This window comes from Octopus bimaculoides, chromosome Z, assembly GCF_046866305.1.
Source record: "Octopus bimaculoides isolate indiv1 chromosome Z, ASM4686630v1, whole genome shotgun sequence".
Lineage (NCBI taxonomy): Eukaryota > Metazoa > Mollusca > Cephalopoda > Octopoda > Octopodidae > Octopus > Octopus bimaculoides.
The window spans coordinates 4340244-4360769 of record NC_142944.1 but is presented as its reverse complement, the minus strand read 5'-3'; the positions used below and the strand labels follow the sequence as shown (position 1 = coordinate 4360769).

General features: G+C 38.4%; 1 protein-coding gene across 1 annotated transcript in view; it reads left to right on the top strand.

Moving 5' to 3' along the window:
• Positions 1-20526, top strand: part of LOC106868978 (phosphoenolpyruvate phosphomutase) — a 70370-nt gene that overhangs the window by 43406 nt on the left and 6438 nt on the right. The window contains exons 4-6 of the mRNA XM_014914461.3: positions 2206-2418; positions 4494-4594; positions 7800-7917. Of these exons, the coding sequence (XP_014769947.2) occupies positions 2206-2418; positions 4494-4594; positions 7800-7917 (432 nt within the window). The remainder of the gene's footprint in view (positions 1-2205; positions 2419-4493; positions 4595-7799; positions 7918-20526) is intronic.

Sequence of the window (20526 nt, the reverse complement as noted above, 5' to 3'; positions counted from 1 at the left end):
CCGTTCACCCGTATGACCGAGCAGATGCCGCTGTATAAAGCAGCTATCCACCCGCGGAAGACCGGACCGAAACCAGCTGCCTTGAGAACAGCTGCCAGGTATCGATGGTCGACCCTATCGAAGGCTTTAGACTGATCTAAATTGATCAAAGCCCCACCCGCGCCAGCTTCGTTACCCACTCTCTCTATGATGTAGCGCGTGAGATGGAGGTTGTCGTGGATAGACCTGGTCGGCACAGCGCATGTCTGCGCCTTGCCGATCAGTTTGCCCACGACAGGCGCCAATCTCTTGGCTAGCACCTTGGCCAAGATCTTCAACTCTGTGTTGAGCAGAGTGATGGGCCTAAAGTTCCCTATAATGTCCCCCTTGTTTGGGTCCTTTCTTAGCAAAGCCACCACTCCCCGACAAACAAAAGCAGGAATTCTCCCGTTTTGTTGCCAGTTGCAGTAGACGTTTGCCAAGACGCCCGCAAACAAGTCTGGCATTGACGTATAAAGCTCGTAAGGCAGACCATCCAAACCCGGCGATCTACCTCTCGTGCAGCCTTTCATCGCTTCCCGTACTTCCCAGGCAGATATCGGTCCTTTGCAGCACTCGGCCTCGCTGGTCGAGAGTTGCGGCAGGCCGTCTAGGTACACACCGAAATCTGTTCCGTCGTCCGTCCTACCGTTTGTCCCGAACAATTGAGCAAAGTGCTGCTGAAAGGCCGAACACATCTGCTTCAGTCCCGAAATCTCGCAGTCGTTCTGGTCCACCAAAGACCGAATGGTCGCTCTGTTGCCACGCTTCGCCTCAACCACGCGGGCCCATCGAGCGGCCTTAGTCCCCTCCCCACTTACCGAAAGTGCTTTAGCTCTGACAACGCAGCCTTCATGCTTGTCATCAAAGTGTTGGTCGAGGGCCAACTTCGCTAATAATAAAATGCCCGGATGCAGTACCAGGTAGTGGCTCTCATGGCTTCTGATCTTAATTGATTGGAAGTGTTTTCATGTACATTGTTTTGTCTTGGTATAAAAGATGGACAACAGTAAATATTCTGCTCATTACCACAGATTTGCTTGTCAGTTGTTTGACCTTAACCAGTTGAGCATGTCCCTTGGTGGCTGACAATATGTGCATCTCTGATCATGAGCAAAAATAGTGGGGGAGCATCATAGCCATGTGTTGAGATGAATTTTTTGGGGTTTGAATATTTCAGCTCTGGAAACATGGGTGTTTTGCTCAACATCCTTAAACAAACCTTATTCAAGGACCTTTTGAGCGAGGTGGGCTACTCGACTTGAAGAAAATTCTAACTGGGCCCCACCTGCGAGGTCATGCACTGTTTATCTTGATATGAGATCACCATGTCACACAACAACAACAACAACAACAACAACATCAAAGAATATTTTCGGAATGAGAGCCCAAGTTTGAAATTTCCCCAAGACACCTGATGAAGGCTGGAGGGTATATCAACCGAGATGTTGTGTTAACAACAAACAAGATGAGGACAAATATCCGTCGAATGTAAATAATGTAAATAATCTAGCTTAGCCTGTTATGAAAATTTCCAGCGCAGTTGCACCATTAAAGAAATTGAGGATCTGAAATGTATATATAATAAAGAACAACATGTGACATTCATTTCATTAAATTTTAATATTATGTCACGTGTTTAATTGACAAAAGATTTCTTGTGACCAATGCTTTGAAGTGGAGTGGCTTTAAGAAAAGATAAAGCAGTTCTATTAAGACACAGTTTGCTTTCTTAATTTTAAGAAATAGTTTCAAGAAATGTGTGTTTGAAGTCTTAAACATGTGAATAGTTGTGCTGCACCTTTTTTTTTTTTCACATTTATTATCAACACGGTTTAAATAACAAGCTAATGGAAAAATCAGTTTAATAGTTGTTTGATCTGCCAGAAACATCAGCCAAATCTTCAAATCGCATCCTACTGTCATAAAAAATGAAAGACACCTTTACTAATATATTCTCTGAAAATATGTTGGAATGATCATAGCCAGACTGTGATTTGCCACCCTATTGTCCTTAAACAGCACTGACCTTGGGTTAAACAGTCCTTTTGTCTTTGAAAATTCATTCCCGATTTTATTTTCCATGAGTCTTTAAATAAAGTAAATATTTTGAAAAATTAAGTTATTTTATGTTATTTAAAAAAATTATTTTTGCTTATTATAATTTTTTTTTTTTCTATTTGTTAGGTTTCAAGGGCATTTGGGGCAGTGGACTTTCAATTTCTGCTCAGCTTGGAGTCCGTGACAGCAACGAGGCATCATGGACTCAAGTCCTTGATGTTGTAGAATATATGTCAGATGCTACCGATATCCCAATTTTATTAGATGCAGACACAGGCTATGGCAATTTCAATAATGCCCGACGACTTGTCAGAAAATTGGAAGAGCGAGGTATAGCAGGTAAATAATCAACAAAATACCTTTTTTATAATGACTTCTTATCATTGACAATTGCTGCAGCATGATAGTAAGTTCTTGGAGAATTAAACTTGGGATGTAGTTTTGATAATATCTGGAACTAATTTATGTTGATAACGACTTGTAAAAGGCTTTGAACTATAATTTTCCCCATTCCATTGTAAATCTTATATGATACATATTTCTGTTGGTGCCACTAATTTTATGTCTGCTGTATCACCAACTGTGCCATTTACTTTCATTCGTTTATTTTATTTCAAGAATTTTCAAAGAACCTGACATGTAATTCTTATTTTCACATAAATTGTCTTCTAAAATAAGCAATAGCTAAGACAGTGAAGAGTTAAATCCACATCAACTGCAACAAGTCCAGCTCCAGGTGTAATGTGCAAGATCAAAAAGTAGTGCCTGTTGTTTGTCCAGTAAGGCTTTTCCCTACAATAATTGAGCAGTGGTTTAATCTTGCAATTGCTGTTTGCATTGGCACACAATGCAAGGGTTAGCCTATCTTTCATGAGTTTGTGGCCTGGCATTCTCTTCTCCTCTGTTTTTACATAAGTCCTCCTTGGCATCTTCTTCCAAAACAGTCCTGTCTCATCACAGTTGAAGACTTGCTGGAAGATGTGACCTTAGTCTACTATAATTCTGGCAAAAGTTTTGAAGTGATCCTCAGCTGCCTTCATATCCGCACTCACTGCCTCACCATGCCTGACAAGGGAGTGAGTGCCAGTCCTCTTTTTAGAATTCTTGAACCATCCCCCTCTGGCTTTAAATGGCTCACCCGATGCCTCATCCATACAAGTGCCTGGGGTCTGCTGCAGTAAAGTGACATAAATAGCTCATGCCTTCTCGAAGATTACAGCCTCCATCACGGTATCTCCGGTGAGCTGCTTCTCTGTCAACCACACTATCAGCAACTTCTCCATATTTTCATGGCGTTACAGCCTTTATCGACTCCTCCTGCTTCAGTATGGTGCAGGTCATGGAAGTGCTACGCTCGCACTGCTTCACCATGTCAACTACACACACACCTTCAGCATGTCTTTTGATCATTTCTTTCTCTAATCCCATGCTCGTCATCCACTTCTTTGTACCCACTGTCCTTCGCACTCACTTTCTTTGGACTCTTGGTTGGAAAAAGGAAGTTTTGCAAAATAACTGCAAGTACAACTGTGAGCACAACACTGATGCTTCTGTAGCCTGCAATGACTAATTAAGCATTTTAGCACCTGTTTAGCTAACTATCCACTAACAATCTTCGCACTTGCTAAGGCATATGTCTGCCTAGCTATCGAGTGGGTGGGGGTAACTGAAGTTGGCTAGTAACCCAAATTTAAGCTTGCAACTCAAAGCAAATTATCGGCCAAGAGATGGCTCGTATCTCGAAAAACTCATTAGTTGGGACACTCATAAGTCAAGATACCACTGTATATATATATATATATATATATATATATATATATATATATATATATTATATAAGTGCGAGCAAGGCTGTGTGGTAAGAAGTTTGTTTCCCAACCACATGGTTCTGTGTCCAGCCTCTGGCTGACCGAAGCCTTGAGAGTGGATCTGATAGATGGAAACTGAAAGAAGCCCATCATGTGGGTGTGGGGGGGGGATGTATGGTTGGCTGGATGTCTTTATGGTTGTATTTGTCCCCCATTATCGCTTGACAACCAATATTGGTTTGTTTATTTCCCTTTAACTCCGTTGTTTGGCAAACAGATGTTGGAATAAGTAGCAGACTTAACTAAGAAAAGTAAGTAATTAGGGCGAATTTCTTCATCTAATCCTTTCAGGGACGTGCTCCCGCATGGCCAGTATGCAATGACTAAATCAAGTAAAGGATAAAAGATGTTATACTTATATAAGAAACACTGGACCACCAATTCCATTCAATCTAACCCAGTTTATTGAAGGAGTAATTATTTTTTTCATAATCTTAAGTCAGTTTCAGTTAGTTTTTTGTTTTTTTTCACGCTTTTTACCAAATATTTCCTTGTAAAGATAATTGTTTCCACCTATATATTGTTTTTCTTTGCTTGCCTTTACAGGTGCTTGTATTGAAGACAAATTATTCCCTAAAACAAATTCTTTATTAGATGGAAGAGTTCAACCATTGGCAGATATTGAAGAATTTTCTCTTAAGATCAAGGTATTGTTAAGCATTATGAATAACTTTTATATCTGGTTCTAACTGAAATATTTGATTTGTGTGAGAATAATGTTTCATAGTTACAATGTTTCGGAGTCATTGTGTGTCTCTTTGAACTGATAAAAAGAACACAGACTTCAAAAATCTTTAAAATAGCTTTATGTAGGAACATCATGAAATAAGGTATGTTATTTCAAGTGTTTTCATTGGAAAACGCTGTGCAATAAATATTCGGGTGTGGATATGTGGTAACAGGTTTGCTTCCCAATCACATGGTTCTGAGTTCAGTCTCAAAGCATGGGACTGATCACAAGCAAGTATCTTCAATAATATCCCCAGGCTGACTGAAGTGGATTTCGTAGACAAAACTGGAAACTAAAGGAATTCTGTCATATATATATATATGTCATCATCATCATCATCATCATTTAACGTCCGCTTTCCATGCTAGCATGGGTTGAACGATTTGACTGAGGAGTGGTGAACGAGATGGCTGCACCAGGCTCCAATCTGATCTGGCAGGGTTTCTACAGATGGATGCCTTTCCTAACGCCAACCACTCTGAGAGTGCAGTGGGTGCTTTTACATGCCACCAACACAACAGCCACACTCAAATGGTGTTTGTTATGTGCCACCTGCACAGGAGTCAGTCCAGCGGCACTGGCAACGACCTTGCTCGAATGTTTTGTTCACATGCCAGTAAGGTGATGCTGGTAATGATCACTCTCAAATGGTGATATATATATATGTATATGTATATATATATAATTATGTGGAGAATGCTCCACATAATTATAATTATAAACTGCGGTTTAAACAATAAATTACCTGCCTCTGGATACCTTCTAACGAAGACGGTACCCACACAAGTAATTTCCAGGAGTGCCTTCGGATTTAACTATCCCCTGGTTGCTTAGATACTTCAGACTACCCCTGAAATATTGAAGCAATCCTATCATTTACCTATGTATATATATATATATATATATATATATATATATATATATATATACACACGCTGACAGAATGAGATTAAAAAACCAAGGCAATAAATAGATTTCATAACTTTTATCAAGAAAAGGTCTTACAGCTGTTTCTGGGATATTTTATACATCCTTTCATCAGAGACGGTGCAAGAAAATGTTTGAGTATTAATTATTGTAGAGAAGATATGAAGTAAGAGAATGAATATAGAAGTGAGATACATAAGGATATTGTATTTGCAGTTCCATTATTCAAGTAGAATGGTGTATATAAGTGGTGAAGAAGTTTTTTTGGGTGAAGAAATTTTCTTGTACCTGATGTGTGAGTTTCGATGGTTGTTATATTTGGTCATTCCAAGCATAGAACTTTGTAAATAGTGTTGGTCAATCGAGTGATTTTTTTTTTTTTGGTGTGAATTAAAATGTGTTGGTAGTGTTAATGGATAGATAGAGGGAAAAGAGATGTGTATGATTAGAAAGAGGGGATAGGTCAAATCAGGGGGAGAGAATGGGAGGAAAAAGAGAAGAAGCAAAAGGGAGGGAGACAAAAAAAAGAAATGAATAAAATCAAGGTTGTACTTGCATGTCCCCTGCTTCTCTCTCCAGCTGAGCTTCCCTAATCTTCCTGACTTATAGGTGTAAAAACCCACCTGTAAAAAGCACCTGTACCAGTGCCATGTAAATGCATCCATGCTGGTGCTGTGTAAAAGCACCCAGTACCCTCTGTAAAGTGGTTGGCATTAGGAAGGGCATCCAGCAGTAGAAACCAAAACAAAAAAAACATGGAGCTTGGGTAGCTCTTCATCTGACCAGCACCTATCAAACTATCCAACCCATGCCAGCATGAAAAATGGATGTTAAATGAGGATGATGATGATATGTGTGTATGTGTGTGCGTGTGTTTGTCTTCCCATCACCACTTGACAACTGGTATTGGTTTGTTTATGTCTCGATAACTTAGAAGTAGTGAACTTAAAAAAATAAGTGCCAGTGTTGATCCATTTAATTTAACCCTTCAAGGCAGTGCCCCAGAAGGGCTGCAATCCAATGAATAAAACAAGTAAAAGATAGAAGCTAATAAGCAGCCATAGCCACTAACTACTACTGATGATGATGATCCTTTCTACAATAGGCACAAGGCTTGAAATTTTGTGAGATGGGACTAGTTGATCACATCGACCCCAATGCTTAACTGGTATTTAATTTATTGACCCCAAAAGGATGAAAGGCAAAATCAACCTCAGTAGTATTTGAACTCAGGCCATAAAGATGGATGAAATGTCACAAAGCATTTCGCCCGGCATACTAACAATTCTGCCAGCTCGCCACCTTAATAATAATAATAATAATAATAATAATAATAATAATAATAATAATAATAATAATAATAATAATAATAATAATAATTATTATTATTATTATTATTATTATTATTATTATTATTATTATTATTATTATTATTATTATTATTATTATTAATATTATTATAATAACAACAACAACAACAACAACAACTAGAAAAGCATCTGGAGAGCGCAGACCTCCACCAAGCAGCTCATTTCCACCCATATACACGCATGCTGAAATTGCCCAATTTCCTAAACCAACGCCGGCAAAAACATAACCATCTTGGTGGGGATAAAAAAAAAATAACACAGCCATATGATTTAAAAAAAAAAAAACCTTTAAAAACAGGAATCATCTGAAGCAGTTATAATACATCGATGACAACAGCAAGCTCTGAAGACCTCTGCCAAGCAGTTCATTTTAAGATATGCAAGTAAAATTACTAATAGAGAAATGAAAATAAACTTTGGAAACAGCAACGCCACCATAGGTTACGTTGAAACGATGAACGTGTTTTCAAGGGAGATAATCAAAGAACATAACATTGTAATATTTCATGTAAAGTAAATATAACAAATGAAAAATCCTTGTAACTACTTGTAGTATTTAATATTCTAATGCTGTAAGTTGGCAGAATTATTACGGTACCAGTTTTATTTCATCAGTCTTTACATTCTGAGTTCAAATTCTGCCAAGGTCAACATTGCTTTTTATCCTTCTGGGGTCGATAAAATAAGTACCAGTCAAGTACTGGGGGTTGATGCAACTGACTTACCCACCTTCCCTTGAAATTTCTGGCCTTGTGTCAAAATTTGAAACCATGATTTGATATTTTTTTAATGTTTTTTTTCTCTTTCTTTTGTCTTTTACCAAAGGCTTGCAAAGACAGTCAGAGAGATCCCGACTTTTGCATTGTGGCACGAGTAGAAGCATTTATTGCGGGATATGGACTTGAAGAAGCATTGAAGAGAGCTGATGCTTATGCTAAAGCAGGTGTGTGTTGTCTTCACTGTTCTTTTACAAATTTCTCAGAGCTTACCTTGAATATGAGGAAAGTTTGAAGATATCAAATTCTCACAAAGTTTAAACGTCGTGTCAATATCATTGATATTTCCTAAAACATATTCTATTGATCTCTGTTCAGTTATAAATATTTTATTTCAGTTAGCTTACTGCAGATTACAAATCATGTAGAACAGACATTTCAGTATTGTAACAGGCAGCTTTGTATGTATGTGTTGGGAATGAGTATATGTGCATACATGCACACACACAACATAAATAAATATATATATATATATATATATATATACATATTTGTTTTGCAAGATTTTTGATGTGAAATTGTGTGTTGAAACAGATGTTGTTGTACTTGGGGATGGTCATATTGCCAGTTTAGCCAATAAAAACACACGCACTGTATATTTGGTGTTAATTTGCTTCAGCTTTATATTACATTAATCTTAATCTTATTTCGGCCAGAGTTCTTTCGTCACACTTCTGTGACCTCATCAGTGGTCCTTTGTTTCCTTCCTTCTTATGTGTGTCTCACCTTGCTAACTATCAGCCATTTTGTATTTTGTATTCCTATTGTATGTGTCTACGCATGCATGTCCTTCAATGTGTCTGTGTCTTTTGTAAGTGCATGTGTGTATGGGGAGTGTCTGTATCACCTATATTCTCTGTTAATACGTGTTCGTTTGTATTCGTTTTTATTTATTTATTTGTTCATGTGTGTGTGTTTTTTTTGTTTGTTTTTGTTTTTTTTGTGTTTAATTAAATTTTGTTAACGTATGTAGTATTTAATTCCATTTGTTTATCTATGTATTGTACTATACTTTGTTCATATTATTATTGGTTTATGTGTAACATGTTGTCACATGCTGTGGTTTGTGGTTTGTTAGTGGTGTGTGTTAGTGTTCCATTCTAGTTTCCTATTCAGGCTAGGTTTCTCTTCTATTATGTGTGTAGCTTCAGTAATTTGTCTAAGTGCTGCATCACTGCTATGTGTAGATAAGATTTTAATTTCTATGTTGTTGATTGAGCCTCTATGTTCTTGTTCAGCGTGCTGGTACAGAACTGATGAGTTCTTCCCTTCCTTAAGTTCCCTCCAATGTTCATTTGCCCGCTCCCCTATGCTCTTTGCTGTTTCGCCTACATATGTCATTGTCTTATTTCTGCATCATCCCTCTGTACATCTTATACTATAGACCACATTTCTGGTTTTGCAGTTCGTTTGTGGGCTAAATCTACATACGATACAGTTCCTATCAGTGCAGGGGGTTCTACTGAAAGGGTATGTTCTACTGATAAGGGATTTAATAGGGTTGCCTGGCCTTTCAACAACCTTAATTCTTAGCTTAAGTTTGTCTAGGGCCCTTCTAAAGCGGTACGCCAGTTCACCTCTAGGGGTGGTGTCGACGAACATGACGCTCTGGTACTTGTGGCTATTGTACCATGAGCTTGCCTTCCCCATTTTCTTCTTAGTCCTTTCTATGGTGTTCCATGATTTGCTCCTATAGAGTGGGCAAATCCCATTCCTATCGTTGCGTTTGATTGTTTCAAACTTCTTCATAGCTCCTTTGTATACCCTGATCCTTTCTTTATGGCTGTAACCTGAGAACTGCATGCGGTGGACGAAATGTTGTATATGTCTCTTTAATTCTGTAGGGTCGCACATGCAGGAGACATTTCGCATTACTCTGACGAGATCTGCCATCAATATGTTGAATTTGGCATTGTCCGCAATAGCTGAGTTCCGGTGGATCAGGTATTTGGAGGCCATACGTTTTGTATAGTGTGATTGGAGGATTCTGGTTTTATTGTTCTTAGTTTCTAGCCAGAGTTCAGTATCTAATACAGGTAATCTATGGTTAGGGTGTTTAGTAGGGTAGTCTATCGTAACTTTGATACTCTGGTGGATGGAGTTAGCTATTTGCTGGATGCTCTCCATAGTCTTAGTTTCTATTTCTATTTCAAGAGTACTCTCTTGTGGGGGTGTCTTTACCACTAAGTTGATATCATCGACATATCGAGAGTACACATTCACGAGTATGGAGTTCTGTGTCAGGCGTTCCTTAAGCCTTCTGTCCCACCATACCATGAAGAGATTGGCCACATCACCGGCGATACTAACACCGATGGCTGCCCCCTCGTCCTGGATGTATAATTTGTTGTTAAATTTAAAGGTATGGCCTTTTAGGGTGACCTTTATACTAGCTCCTAGTGCATGTGTGATCATTTTCTTTACCTGGTGGATATTAGTGGGGGTCCGTATGGCTCTGGTCCATCCACTCCATCTCTCTATAGGGGTCTTCCTAGCCATAGAGGTAATTGTGGGTGGTCTACCTCTTAGACGTCTACTAGGGCAGAAATTTCTAAGTAATGCGAAATGTCTCCTGCATGTGCGACCCTACAGAATTAAAGAGACATATACAACATTTCGTCCACCACATGCAGTTCTCAGGTTACAGCCATAAAGAAAGGATCAGGGTATACAAAGGAGCTATGAAGAAGTTTGAAACAATCAAACGCAACGATAGGAATGGGATTTGCCCACTCTATAGGAGCAAATCATGGAACACCATAGAAAGGACTAAGAAGAAAATAGGGAAGGCAAGCTCATGGTACAATAGCCACAAGTACCAGAGCGTCATGTTCGTCGACACCACCCCTAGAGGCGAACTGGCGTACCGCTTTAGAAGGGCCCTAGACAAACTTAAGCTAAGAATTAAGGTTGTTGAAAGGCCAGGCAACCCTATTAAATCCCTTATCAGTAGAACATACTCTTTCAGTAGAACCCCCTGCACTGATAGGAACTGTATCGTATGTAGATTTAGCCCACAAACGAACTGCAAAACCAGAAATGTGGTCTATAGTATAAGATGTACAGAGGGATGATGCAGAAATAAGACAATGACATATGTAGGCGAAACAGCAAGGAGCATAGGGGAGCGGGCAAACGAACATTGGAGGGAACTTAAGGAAGGGAAGAACTCATCAGTTCTGTACCAGCACGCTGAACAAGAACATAGAGGCTCAATCAACAACATAGAAATTAAAATCTTATCTACACATAGCAGTGATGCAGCACTTAGACAAATTACTGAAGCTACACACATAATAGAAGAGAAACCTAGCCTGAATAGGAAACTAGAATGGAACACTAACACACACCACTAACAAACCACAAACCACAGCATGTGACAACATGTTACACATAAACCAATAATAATATGAACAAAGTATAATACAATACATAGATAAACAAATGGAATTAAATACTACATACGTTAACAAAATTTAATTAAACACAAAAAAAACAAAAACAAACAAAAAAACACACACACATAAACAAATAAATAAATAAAAACAAATACAAACGAACTATTAACAGAGTATATAGGTGATACAGACACTCCCCATACACACATGCACTTACAAAAGACACAGACACATTGAAGGACATGCATGCGTAGACACATACAATAGGAATACAAAATACAAAATGGCTGATAGTTAGCAAGGTGAGACACACATAAGAAAGAAGGAAACAAAGGACCACTGATGAGGTCACAGAAGTGTGACGAAAGAACTCTGGCCGAAATAAGATTAAGATTAATGTAATATAAAGCTAAAGCAAATTAACACCAAATATACAGTGCGTGTGGTTTTATTGGCTAAACTGGCAATATGACCATCCCCAAGTACAATAATATATATATATATATATATATATATATATATATATATATATATATATATATATATATATATATATATATATATATATATATATATATACATATATATATATATATATATATATATATATATATATAGAGAGAGAGAGAGAGAGAGAGAGAGAGAGAAAGTGAGAGACGGACAAATATAGATACATACATATAGATAAATATACATAAAAACCAATACACACACATATATATGTATATATATCTGTGTATGTATGTATATATATATATAATCAAGCAAAAGTAATAAACCTCATTAAGAGATCATAAATCTAATGAAAATACTGGTTAGTTACCAATCTATAGAAAGATCAACTATAAGGTAACCATATAAACCGTGGTTCATATATATTTAAAGAAAATGGAGAGGTAATTAATAAAATTATTTATTAATTATAAAATATGACAACATCTCTGACAGCTGTTTCAATTCAGAAATCTTTAGATAATTAATTTATAAAATTAAAATCATTATAAGATGAATCTCTTCAGAGGTAGAAATTCTCTTTGCAACCATGTGGCCTTGGGTTCAATTCCACTCTACAGAATCTTGGGCAAGCGTCTTCCACTATAGATCCATCCTGACCAAAGCCTTGTGAGTGGATTTTGTTGACAGAAAGTATAATAAGCTTGTGAGTGTGTGTGTGTGTGTGTGTGTACACACACACACACACATTCCTACCACTTGTCCTCACCCATCCAACACCCTTCTATATCCCTCTATCTTCCCTAACTCATAATTGTCCACCCAGCCTTCAAATCCCACCCATTTTTGCAGTCTGCCTCACCGTTGCTTTATCTCCTTCCCATTCAATCTTGCAAACCACTCACCCATTCGCCCACCCCTACTCACTTTGTGCCTTCTAAAAAAGGTCTGCCTGGACACCTCATTGCCATTATTCATCTCTTGCAGCCCCTACTGATCAGTTTCTCTTCTTCTATCTCTCCTTTTCCCTGCTAGATATGATTAGCCATGAAGATCCTCTACAAGGCTCTACTCCAATCACTCACCCCCACCTCATAGTTCCACACTCCCATCCTCTAGCTTGATGCTGACACCCTAGGGGGGGTTGTAGTCCTGCGAGCTGCATGGTGACTCCAACTGAACAGGTGGTATAAAAATGATGATAACATCACTTAATATAATGTTAAAAATCAATTAATAAAAGGAAATATTTTAATATAAGTCAAACATAACATATTGGATGATATATATCAATTTCATATATGTTAAATTATAATGAAGGATAGAACAGCATTGAGTTATAACTTAGTCTATTAAGCTATTCAAAGGTAAATGAAATTATAAGAAGTATATGTTCTTGTAGCAACATATATATATATACATATATATATATATATATATATATATATGTATGTATATATACAGTGACTGAGGTATGTAGCAGTATATATACACAAAGTAGCGCATGGCTCAGTGGTTAGAGCATCGAGCTTATGATCATGAGGTTGTGAGTTCGATTCCCGGACCGGGCTGTGTGTTGTGTTCTTGTGCAAGACACTTTATTTCATTTTACTCCAGTTCATTCATCTGTAAAAATGAGTTGAGACATCACTGGTGCCAAACTGTATCAGCCCCTTTGCCTTTCCCTTGGATAATATCGGTGGCGAGGTGAGTGGAAGCTGGTATGGCATGGGCGACTGCTGGTCTTCCATAAACAACCTTGCCTGGACTTGTGCCTCAGAGGGTAACTTTTTAGGTGCAACCCCATGGTCATTCATTTCCGAAGGGGGTCTCCTCCTCATATACACAGTTGTACCATGCCAGCATGGGTTGGAGAGTTTGACAGCAACCAAGGTTTCCAAGGACAGCATTGAGCTCTAATATCTGCTTTGGCATTGTTCTTTTTGTGAGTGATGGTAGTGGGTGGGGTGAACAGCAGGAGTAATAAGATGATACAGTTCCTGGGTGGGGATGGACAAGAGAGAAAAATGACATGGTTGGGTAGTCTGTAGGAGCCATGGGTGGTGGGGTAGAGTCATTGTAAGACGGGTGAGAGCACAAAACAGCAATTCCAGAACTCAATTTCACTTAGGATGTCAAGTCTTTTCAAGAACTTCCAGAGATCCTGGTCCAGAGTTTTCTTTTCCATCAGGCTCAGGGGTCTGAGGTCAGCCTTCACCACTTCATCCCATATTTTTTTGGGTCATTTTCTGCAGGCTTCAGCCACAATAAATGATTGGCATTTCTTTATAAACCTGTCCTCATACATCACAAGACAATAACCAGTGCAGTGTTCTTTCTTGCATACTACACCTGATTCCTCTCATGCCCAGATATATATGTAACTGCCAACTCTGAAGAGCTCAGAGTTACATAAACATGCTGTTACCTAACATCTGGTTGAACCCCTAGTGTGAAACCAATTGGTAAGAGTATGCATAATGGTTATATAGTACTGTATACTTCGATTAATATATATATATATATATATATATATATATATATATATATATATATATATATATATATAAACTTATATATGTTTCAACCAAAGATTGGTCCAGGCCATGTCCAATTTAATAGCACCACCTGATAGGATTATCTAAATCCTTTTTAAGTCAAGTTTTGTAGTATCATGGTCCATTTGAGTAGGGAGTTCTTGTTGAGTGAGTTGTATCCAGGTGTAGGTGGCTTATCTGGTATTCCTTGAAGAAATTTGTCCAGATTCCGTTTAAAGGAAATGGGATCCTTTTCCTTTTTGATCTGTTTCGGGAAAATGTTAAATAGGGCAGGGTCTGTTGAAGAAAAGAAATTGTGCTGCTGTGTATTTATGTGTTGTGATCCTGAATTGGGTAGGGGACATATGGCCCATGGTCCTAGCCATGGGTGAATTTTGAAGCTAATGTTGAGGTCATTCAGACAATGCTGGTGGTATGTATTCCTCATCGTGCAAATGATGTATCGCTCACGGCAGCGCTGGAGTGAATAGAGTTTCAATGCTTTAAAGCAGTCCCAATAATCTACATCAGCCATGACCTTAATTTTTTTAGTGAATGCCCTCTGGGGTGATTCAATCTTTGAAATGCTTTGTTTTGTATGGGGAGACCACAAGGGGCAGCAGTATTTGAGGTGTGGCCGTACAAAGGAGGAGAAAAGTGGAATGATGACACCTTGTTCTCTGGACCGGAAGGATCTTAGGATCCAGGAGCTCATCTTATGAACTATATTGGCCTTATTGTTGATGTGGGCACTCCGGCTGAGACTGTTGTCAACAGTTACTCCTAGGTCTCTGATATAATTAGATACTTTGAGCGGTTCCCCTGAAGGAAGAGAGTTTGGCTGTTTTAACATAGTCTTTCTTTCAAAATACATCAGCTCAAATTTTCCTTCATTTAGTTGCATTTGTTTTTGTCTGCTCATTGACTCACAGCATGTAGATCAGTCTGGAGTCGGCTTCGGTCTTCTTCATTGATAATTTTCTGGAGCTTAGTGTCATCAGTGAATATTTTCACTTTGCTGTGTTTTATGATGCTGGAAAGGTCATTTATATGGATTATAAAGAGGAGCAGGCCCAAAACATCATCATCATCATCATTTAACATCCATTGTCCATGCTGGCATGGGTTGGGCAGTGTGACCAGGGCTGGCAAGCTGGGGAGCTGCACCAGACTCCAGTCTACATTGGCATGGTTTCTATAGCTGGACGCCCTTCCTAATGCTAACCATTTTACAGAATGTGCTGAGTGCTTTTTATGTGCCACTGCACAGGCACTTATACATGGTGCTGCAGAGGCACTTTGACATGGTATCATATACATACATATATCATCATCTTTTAACATCTTATTTCTTTATTGCCCACAAGGGGCTAAACATAGAGGGGACAAACAAGGACAGACAAAGGGATTACGTTGATTACATTGACCCTGAGTGCATAACTGGTACTTAATTTATCGACCCCGAAAGGATGAAAGGTAAAGTCAACCTCGGCTGAATTTGAATTCAGAATGTAACAGCAGACGAAATACTGCTAAGCATTTCGCCCGGCATGCTAACGTTTCTGCCAGCTCACCGCCTTTTAACATTTGTCGTCCATGCTGGCATGGGTTGGATAGTTTGACCAGAGCTGGTAAGCTAAGGGGCACTAGACTCCAGTCTGATTTGACATGGTTTCTACAGTTGGATGCTGCCCTCCCTAATGCCAACCACTTTACAGAGTGTAGTGGGTGCTTTTATGCACCACCGGTATGGGTGCCAGTTGCATGACACCAGTATCTGCCACAACTATGATTTCACTTAGCTTGATAGGTCTTCTTCTCAAGCACTGTATATTGCCTAAGGTTTCGGTCATTTGTCATTGCCACCATGAGGCCCAATGCATGAAAGGTACTCTTTATGTGTCACCAGTTCAGATGCCTGTTAAATGACACTGGCATCAGCCACATTGCCTCTGTGAGGCCCAACACTCAACAGGTGCGTTGTACATGCCACCGGCATGGGTGCCAGTTACACAACACTGGCATCAGTCACATTGCCTCCATGAGGCCCAACGCATGAAAGGTGTTTTTTTTATGTGCCACTTACATGACTCTGACATCAGCCACGACTATGATTTCACTTGGCTTGATGGGTCTTCTCAAGCACAGCATATCACCAAAAGTCTTGGTCACTAGTCATTGCCTCCGTGAGGCTCAACATTCGAAGATCATGCTTCACCGCCTCATCCCATGTCTTCCTGGGTCTGCCTCTTTCACAGGTTCCCTCCATGGTTACAGATCAGCAATCCCTTCCACAGCTGTCCTCATCCATACATAACACATGACCATACCAGCGCAGTCATTTCTCTTGCACACCACATCTGATGCCTCTTATGCCTAACTTTTCTCTCAAGATGCTTACACTCTGTTGAACGTGCACACTGACATTACACATCCAGCAAAGCATACTAGCTTCATTTCTCTCATGCCTATGCATGTCCTCAGCTGTCACAGCCCATGTTTCACTGCTGTGTAGCTGTCTTCACACAGGCATCACACAATCTGCCTTTCACTGTCAGGGAGAGGTCTTTGTTACCAAGAGGTAGGAGCTCTCTAAACTTTGCCCAGCCTATTCCTATTCTTGCAGCTGTGCTCTCACAGGGTTAGGGTTAGGGAAGAGAGAGAAGCAGCAGATAGATAAACACAGCTTACAATTATTTACGTGGTGCATGTAAATGATGGTAATTGTATGTCTCAAGCCTAATTAGGTTTATTCATTTACTACCTCCATAACAGCTCAATTTGAATTTTCTCCTATGGCCACTCTCACTGTCATGAGCCTTGCCCTGGCAGAAAAAGTCGTTGGAATTTAAGTTCACACTCATTTGAGCATCATGGTGTATATACTGAGCTTATTCTGCTCTCACCAATTCACTGTCTGTCTGTCTGTCTGTCTTCTGTCGGTATGTATGTGTTTGTCTGTATGTGTGCATGTGTGTGTATGTATGTATGTATATATGTGTGTATGTATGTGTGTATGTATATATGTACGTATGTACATTTGTATATGTATGTATGGATAAATGTATGCATGGATGGATGGATGTGTGTATGTATGTATATATGGATAGATATATGCATTCATTCATTCATGCATGCATATGCATGACGGTGCCACATACTCCTGTGCTGGTGCTACATAAAAACCTTCCAGTACACTCTGTACAGTGGTTGGTATTAGAGAAGTCATCCAGCTGCAGAAACCTTTCCAAGACAGACATTTGGAGACTGCTAAAGCTACTTTTGCCAGCTCCTGTCAAACCGTCCAACCCATGCCAGCATGGAGAATGGACATTAAATGATGATAATGATGATGATGAAGAAGAAGAAGATGGCTGAGGATGCACACACACACACACACACACACACACACACACACACACACGCGTGCGCGAACGAAAGTTGCTTAGAAGGTATGTTGACCTGATAAAGGGATGGTTACATCCAAGGAAACACTGGTTCTGTACCTAGTATTTTTGCGAAATGAAATTTCTTTAAATCAATAGGTATATGTATTAAGCATATAATTCGTGTTCAGTTAACTGAAAGAAAGAAAACGAAGAGTTAAAAGTTAATGATTATTTATTATTAAATATATATATATATATATTTAAAGAATAAGGAAAAAATGGAGAGGTACTTAATAAAATTATTTATTAATTATAAAATATGACAACATCTCTGACAACTGTTTCGATTCAGAAATTTTTAGATAATTAATTATAAAATTAAAATAATTATAAGATGAATCTCTTCAGAGGTAGTAAGGATATACCATTTAGAAATACATGTTGACATAACGGCTATAAAACCGTTAACAGTTGAACTTTCTATACATTGGTAACTAATCAGTATTTTCATTAGATTTATGATCCCTTAATGAGGTTTATTACCTTTACTTATATATATATATATATATATATATATATATCAGACTGGAGCCTGGTGTTGCCATCCGGTTTCACCAGTCCTCAGTCAAATCGTCCAACCCATGCTAGCATGGAAAGCGGACGTTAAACGATGATGATGATGATGATGATGATATATATATATATATGTATGAATGTATATATATAATCATGTAGTTACATACCCATACTTACCCACATCCAATCGTAGATAAGGCAATAAAATTAATTCAAAATTTTGGGGGTCAGACTGGTGTGGGGACAGGAGAGTAGCATTATATCCAAGCATGAAAGAAAAATGGATAGGTACATAAAATATAGATATTATTGTATTTGATTTTTAGTTGCAAAAAGTAAGAAGCTTGTACTATTTATATGCAAATAGTAAATACAGTAAATTCAGTTTGTTCAAAACAGGAATCAGAATGCTTCTTACATTCTAACTAATATACTCTATATAAAGATTATTAATGTATATAATTATCTGTATAAAGTGTATGTTAATTAAATTATTTTTTATAAACATGCTATTTTTGAAGCTGAAAACAATTTAGAAATGTTTATTTTCATGCCTACCCTATCTCAGTTCAAATCCCACTGGAATCATTTTTATATTTCTTTTCTTAGAGTGATAAAAAACAAATAAACATTTAAGTATTCTACTAACGTTCATATCTTCTCTCATATTTTATTTTACAAAATTAATCATATGTTCAAGTTGGAATTTAATGTGAAATAAATAGGACACGATGACATATTTTTAAATAGTTTTTAGTTGGATAATCTTTATTGAATTTATATTTAATTACAAGGAAACAAAGAAACAGAAAAATAAAAAAAAATGTATGGGGTGTGGAGGAATCAAGCAGCAGAGGTGGAGGGGAGGGATGATGGGTTACACACCCCAGAACAAATGTACATCTGTCCTGGGGTGTGTATTTTGTATTGGCTGTATATGTAAAATTTATATGTGAATATTCATTTTCCTGAGACATAGTCAGGGAGACCCCTTTTCCTAAAGAAAGGACCAGATTAACCAACCTTTCTAAAATTATAATTTTCTACAAACGTTATCAAGTATTTTGACCCTAATCAATACCCAATTGTAAGACACTCTTTCTTTTCTAATATAATTTCATTCCCATCAACGATGCATTATCAAAATATAAATCACCTGATCATATGACCAACACTCAGAAAATAAGAAAGGTGAAAATTAATCTGAGCAGGGTTTGAATGTAGAAAGTAAAAATCCTTAGCTAAACATCCTCATCAACATCACTTTACATCCACGTTTCTATGTCACCATGGTCAAAGACATTTCTTATTGGAAGATTGGTGCTTTTGTGTGTCATTTGGCTTGGCTTCTATGACTGCCCTTCCTATTGCCAACCATTTTACATGGCACCAACACTGGAGGAGTTGGTGAGACTGGGCCAAAGTAACTTCGGGTCTTTTTTATTCCCCGCCTTTTTGTGGCAGTTTTACTTTTTCGCTGTAGAGATGGAGGTTCCATCATTGTACGAGCACAGGAGGTTGGGTGTCTTGTACTCAACTCAGTAAATGGGGAGTGTACAGAGCACTCAGCAACCTAAGGCATGTGGAGCAAGTAGGGAGGTGCGAAAGCAAAAATGTGTAGGTTGAGAGGAGGGACAGAAGTATGAGTGGAAAAAGTACTCAATAACCAAGAGTTTGGGTGATAAAGGAAGAGAGGGAGAGAGCAATGACATTAGAAAGACTAGAATGGACAGGAGGGTGAAAAGAGCAAATAGGAACAAATGGCAGGGATATTTTATAAATAGAGTCAAGACTGGAGAAATGATTTGCAATAGCAGAGGTGGATAACAGTAAGAGTGTTTGGTGGGAGTAGAGGTGGCCCCCCCCCCAAAGAAAGAGATTGCCAGGTGATAGTATATAAGAGTGTATTGGATAAAGGGATGATTGTTGTCTTATATGTTGGCCTGGTGAAGGACGAGGGGTCAGAGTGATGAGCATATTGCAGTCAGCACAAATGGTAAAAAGATGAGAGACTGAAGGCTACAAGCTGAAAGAAGAGGGTGAGAAATGGGTAGCTGAAAGTGAAGATGTCAAAGATGTAAAGTCAGAGAGAAAGAAATATTATCTTCACAGATTTCTAAGCCTCTAAACACTTCACTCATTTCAGAATAGTCAGGCCTTCTGCAGCACCACATATCACTAATCAGTACTGGTCCTTGTCATCTCCTCTGCAGTATCTTCAGCTCAATCTTCATTACTTCATCTCAACTCTTCTTTGGTCTCCATAGGTTCCACTAACTCCATAGGTTCCACAGCAGTCATTCTCTACACACATCAATACAATCTCCTTCCTTGTGCACTTTACCTGATTTCTCTTATACCCAGCCTTACCCCCTCAGCTCATTTGTACTCTCTACTCACATTATGCATTCATCAGAGTGTGC